General features: G+C 46.4%; 1 protein-coding gene across 1 annotated transcript in view; it reads left to right on the top strand.

The window, feature by feature from the left end:
* Positions 1–5324, top strand: part of LOC126092237 (ubiquitin-60S ribosomal protein L40-like) — a 30420-nt gene extending 25096 nt beyond the window's left edge. The window contains exon 2 of the mRNA XM_049907741.1: positions 5125–5324. Coding sequence (XP_049763698.1) covers positions 5125–5324 — 200 coding nt within the window. The remainder of the gene's footprint in view (positions 1–5124) is intronic.
* The last annotated feature ends 676 nt before the right edge of the window (positions 5325–6000 follow it).

Genomic DNA, 6000 nt, shown 5'->3' on the forward strand with positions numbered 1-6000 from the left:
ACGGGGTGTTTAAGACTACCACTCTCGCAGGTACTGGAAGGTTTCTTGGGAAATGGCAGCCCATTCTTCACGGGGTGCTGCACTGAGGAGAGGTATCGCTGTCTGTTCGTGAGGCCTGGCACGAAGTCGGCGTTCCAAAACATCTCAAAGGTGTTCTATAGGATTCATGTCAGGACTCTGTGCAGGCCAGTCCATTACAGGGTTGTTATTGTCGTGTAACCACTCCGCCACAGGACGTGCATTATGAACAGGTGCTCGGTCGTGGATCCTGATGCAGTTTGGAATTCCTCTGTGTGACGGTCTGGATAGATGTCTGTCTATTACACATTACGACCCTCTTCAACTGTCGACGGTCTTTGTCAGTCAACAGATCAACACATCGGAAACAGTGGACCCAGGGATGTTCAGGAGTGTGGAAATCTCTCGTGCAGACGTATGACACAAGTGACACCAATCACCTGACCACGTCCGAAGTCCGTGAGTTCCGCGGAGCGCCCCATTCTGGTCTCTCATGATGCCCAATGACTACTGAGGCCGCTGGTATGGAGTACTTAGCAGTAGGCGGCAGCGCAATGCACCTAATATGAAAAACGTATGTTTTTGCGCGTGTCCGGATACTTTTGATCCAACCCTAGTAGTGACACGCGGAAGGTCGCTATGGCAGCTTACTCTTATTACGTTGCGTTCCCTTGACTTCTTTAATTTGCGAGGATATGCTTCTTTTTCTCACTTTTCTACTTTTTATCTCCCATCGACATTTGTTTCATTTGCGCCTTTTCTTTTGTCGTGCCAGGTTAAAGAGCTCGACTGAGCTTGTTAACTTGCAGCTTCCTTTTCTTCTTCTCTTCCCAAAAGCTCTTCATGAATTCGCTGTATTTTTGCGTTCCTGTGCCCATTATTTGTAGTGGTCTTTTTACCTTTTTCTGTGAATGTGTGATTCGCAGCTAGGACAACAAAGGCTCTGGGTTCTTGCGGTATCTTCTGTGGTGCTCATTTGTTGTACATCCTGTGTAATCAGCGAATAACCAAATGATTTTTACCTCCTTTCAATTCATTTTATTAAGTAGCTTTTTAGTTAATCTAGTTTTGTCCATTTTTCGGAGAGAAATTCATTGTGCATAAAATTTCAAGCGTCTTCTCTATATTTCATCAGTGAACTTGCCTGTTGCTGTGCATATTCTGTAGTTTTTCTTTAAATTCATACGCCATTTATATTAATGGGATCATAAAATATTCTGATAATTTTTCACACTTCCTTTCCAGTTTCATCAGATTTTGAATGGCTTCGTAGAAACTTTGTTTCTGAGGTCTGTAATCCTTCACGTAAAACAGTTTTTTGTAATGCTGAAGTTTTTTTTTAGGGATATCCCTCATTTATTGTAGTGATTCCATGTTGTTCTGTACGCTTTCTTGACGTTGGTGGCCCCTTCCAAGTTGGCATTACTTTCTAGTGGAGATGGTACTGTGATTTGTCCGAGATATTTAGAGGAAGAGAAATATGGAATAACCCCACATTTCGTTTGCAGTGAGGATCGTCTGATGTTTTGATTTATATTTTCCATTAAATGAGGTTTTTGTAGGGTATTTTGGGGCCTGTCTTTGATGCTACCCCTTAACTTCTCTATGGCAAGCTTGGTTTCTTGGCTAGCCTTAGTGAAAATAGTTGGATCATCAGCAAAAGCTAGGCACTTCGCTTTGATTCTGTGTCCCGACGACCAGATGTATATACCCTGGACTTCCTTCTTCTATTTTGTGATGAGTTGGTCTAACACTATATTATTTCAATTTAATAATAGCAATAGTCAGTATTTCTTCGATTCATTCACAATTCTCTCCACTCCCTCTGCAGCGCTCTCCCGTACTGGATGCTCGCTTCCTGTTCCGCAACTCTGGAAAACGCACGCGCGTTCAGTTCGAAAACTCGCGTTGTCGAGACTACGATGTTGAGCTAATGTCTGCCTTTCAAAGAACTTGGCATGCCGGTTATTATGATACCCTACCGGTACGCCATAATTTCGCAGCATTGTCCACTATAATTTAGCGAAAACCCCCGACGTATTTACTCGTTATGGACGTGTTTCTTGAACACCTGTCTTAACCACGTCACCCCGTATGTTGCACTTCATCTAGTGAAAAAGTGGTGGAAATATTTATACACTACTGAGTGCAAGTTTGCAACGTCCTGAAGCAGGTGGCTAGTTGTGGATCGGCAGAAGTCTGCAGAAATCGGTCAACTTTGGCTGGCTAATACACTACTGGCCATTAAAATTGCTACACCACGAAGATGACGTGCTACAGACGCGAAATTTAACCGACAGGAAGAAGATGCTGTGATATGCAAATGATTAGCTTTTCAGAGCATTCACACAAGGTTGAAGCCGGTGGCGACACCCAGTGCTGAGAGGAGGAAAGTTTCCAACCGATGTCTCATACACAAACAGCATTTGACCGGCGTTGCCTGGTGAAACGTTATTGTGATGCCTCGTGTAAGGAGGAGAAATGCGTACCACCACGTTTCCGACTTTGATAAAGGTCGGATTGTAGCCTATCGCGATTGCGGTTTATCGTATCGTGACATTGCTGCTCGCGTTGGTCGAGATCCAATGACTGTTAGCACAATATGGAATCGGTGGGTCCAGAAGGGTAATACGGAACGCCGTGCTGGATCCCAATGGCCTCGTATCACTAGCAGTCGAGATGACAGGCATCTTATACTTATGGCTGTAACGGATCGTGCAGCCACGTCTCGATTCCTGAGTCAACAGATGGGGACGTTTGCAAGACAACAACCATCTGCACGAACAGTTCGACGACGTTTGCAGCAGCATGGACTATCAGCTCGGAGATCATGGCTGCGGTTACCCTTGACGCTGCACCACAGACAGGAGCGCCTGCGATGGTGTACTCTACGACGAACCTGGGTGCACGAACGGCAAAACGTCATTTTCTTCGGATGAATCCAGGTTCTGTTTACAGCATCATGATGGTCGCATCCGTGTTTGGCGACATCGCGGTGAACGCACATTGGAAGCGTGTATTCGTCATCGCCATACTGGCGTATCACCCAGCGTGATGGTATGGGCTGCCATTGTTTACACGTCTCGGTCACCTCTTGTTCGCATTAACGGCACTTTGAACAGTGGACGTTACATTTCAGATGTGTTACGATCCGTGGCTCTACCCTTCATCCGATCCCTGCAAAACCCTACATTTCAGCAGGATAATGCACGACCGCATGTTGCAGGTCCTGTACGGGTCTTTCTGGATACAGAAAATGTTCGACTACTTCCCTGGCCAGCACATTATCCAGATCTCTCTCCAACTGAAAACGTCTGGTCAATGGTGGCCGAGCAACTGGCTCGTCACAATACGCCAGTCACTACTCTTGATGAACTGTGGTATCGTGTTGAAGCTGTATGGGCAGCTGTACCTGTACACGCCATCCAAGCTCTGTTTGACTCTATGCCCAGGCGTATCAAGGCCGTTATTACGGCCAGAGGTGGTTGATCTGGATACTGATTTCTCGGGATCTATGCACCCAAATTGCGTGAAAATGTAATCACATGTCAGTTCTAGTATAATATATTTGTCCAATGCATACCCGTTTATCATCATTTCTTCTTGGTGTAGCAATTTTAATGGCCAGTAGTGTGTTTTGTGTCCGGCCGCAGCCAAAATTCGCCAGTCTAACAATACAACCAGTGTTTACCTCAGGCCTTATGAAGTGATTATCGTGCCGTGCAATGCCAAACAAAAAAGCACAAGAGTGTAGTGCCAGCACTGCCTGACGATCGCGCGGCTTGTTCTCCCATGTTGTCTTACCGCCTTTGGCTGGTAATGTGCCGGGAGTCGGTGGGAGGCGCTTGTATCTTTTGCAATCCGTAATCTCCCTGAGAATTCACTCAGAACGTTGTCAACAAACTATACACTGAGGTGGCGAAAGTCGAGGGATACCTCCTAACATCGTGTCGAACATCCTTTAGCCCGGCGAATTGCAACAACCAGACGTGGCATTGATTTAACAAGTTGTTGGAAGCCCCCTGCAGAATTGTTGAGCCTTACAGCCCCTGTAGCTGTCCATAATTGCGAGAGTGTTGCCGGTGCAGGATTTTGTTCCCGAATTGACCAGTCGATTATGTCCCATAAATGTTCGATGGGATTCATGTCGGGCCATCTGAATGGCTAAATCATTTGCTTGAATTGTCTAGGATGTTCTTTAAACCAATCGCGAAGAACTGTGTGCCTGGTGACATGGCGCATTGTCATCCATAAAAATTCCATCGTCGTTTTAAGTCCATGAATTGCTGAAAATGGTCTCCAAGAGGTTCAGTTGGATCAGAGGACCCAGTCCCTTCCATCTAAAAACAGCCCACACCATTATGGAGGCTCCACCATCGTTCACAGTGCCTTATTGATAGCCTGGGCACTGGCTTCGGGGGGTCTGCACTACACTCGGAACCCTACCATCAGCTCTTACCAACTGAAAACGGGACTCGTCTGACAAGGCCACGGTTTTGTAGTCGTCTAGGGTCCAACTGGGTCACGAACCCAGGAGAGGTGCTGCAGATGATGTCGTGCTGTTAGCAAAGGCACTCACGTCGGTCGTCTGCTACCATAGCCCATTAGCGCCAGATTTCGCCACACTGTCCTAACGGATACGTTCGTCATACGTTATTCACTCAATGTTGCTTATCTGTTAGAACTGACAATTCTCCGTAAACGCCGCTGCTCTCGGTCGTTAAGAGATGGCCGTCGGCCTCTGCTTTGTCCATGGTGAGAGGTAATACCTGAAATTTGGTATTCTCGGCTCACTCTTGACACTGTGAAAACCTCTGAATATTGAATTCCCTAAAGATTTCCGAAATGGAACTACCAACTACAATTCCGTGTTCAAAGTATCTCAGTTCCCGTCGTGCGGGTTAATCACGTCGGAAACACGAATCACATAAGTATAAATGACAGCTCCGCCAATGCGCTGTCCTTTTATACCTCGTATACGCAATACTGCCGCCGTCTGTATATGTACACATCGCTATCCCGCGACTTTTGTCACCCCAGCGTAGACTAGACTACCCCGACAAACAGTGGTGCTGGGAAATCGGAGAGGTCTTTGTAATTTGGCAGAGTCGACCCTGCACATGGTGCTGCGCCTGCGAGGCGGCGTGATCGAGCCCTCGCTGCGGCTACTGGCGCAGAAGTACAACTGCGACAAGCTCATCTGCCGCAAGTGCTACGCGCGCCTCCACCCCAGGGCTACCAACTGCCGCAACAGGATGTGCGGCCACAACGCCGACCTCCGCCCCAAGAAGAAGCTCAAGGCCTGAGCACTCGCTGTGTCATTTCCGTTGCCTGTTGCAACTCAGGTTTTGTTCCATAAATAGTATAATTTAAATTATGGATTCTAACCTCTTGAAGTTTCTTCTGTGTATACTAGACAATGCTTAATAAATCAATTAATGAAAAGGTTGTTCAGCCTCATTTTTGGATCTGACACCATGTTTACAAGGTACGAAACTTGAGAGGACGAAAACGGGTTCCAGGAACTGTTATTCGCTGTCATGTTTCGCTGTTAGGCCTAATCGATTTTGATAGCGTGATAAAATCTCGGTTTTGCTAACTTTAGTTGCTTTACTCAAATACTTTCAGTAAATTAACTGACGAACCCCCAAAGGTACCCTCGTAAATTTATCCAAGAGGATTGCCATTTTTTATATACACAGACCTGTCGCATTAATGTGACACCGTCTATGTTTGATGCCAATGTGCAGTAACCACTCACAGATGGGTAGCACTAGCGAGGTAAATGAAGCTTGCCAATGGGACACGGGAAACAGTGCAGCCGTTGTCGTAATGTGGAAACGGAGTGATTTATCTGAGGTCCAAAAGGGCATGATCATTGGCTTTTGGGCCAAGGGTGGAAGCATTTCCGAAATGGCTAATTCTGTAAACTGTTTGCATGCCACTGTGGTTAAAGTATTCCGTTCATGCCAAAATGGCGCT

The sequence above is a fragment of the Schistocerca cancellata genome, chromosome 7, assembly GCF_023864275.1.
Source record: "Schistocerca cancellata isolate TAMUIC-IGC-003103 chromosome 7, iqSchCanc2.1, whole genome shotgun sequence".
NCBI classification, from domain to species: Eukaryota; Metazoa; Arthropoda; class Insecta; order Orthoptera; family Acrididae; genus Schistocerca; species Schistocerca cancellata.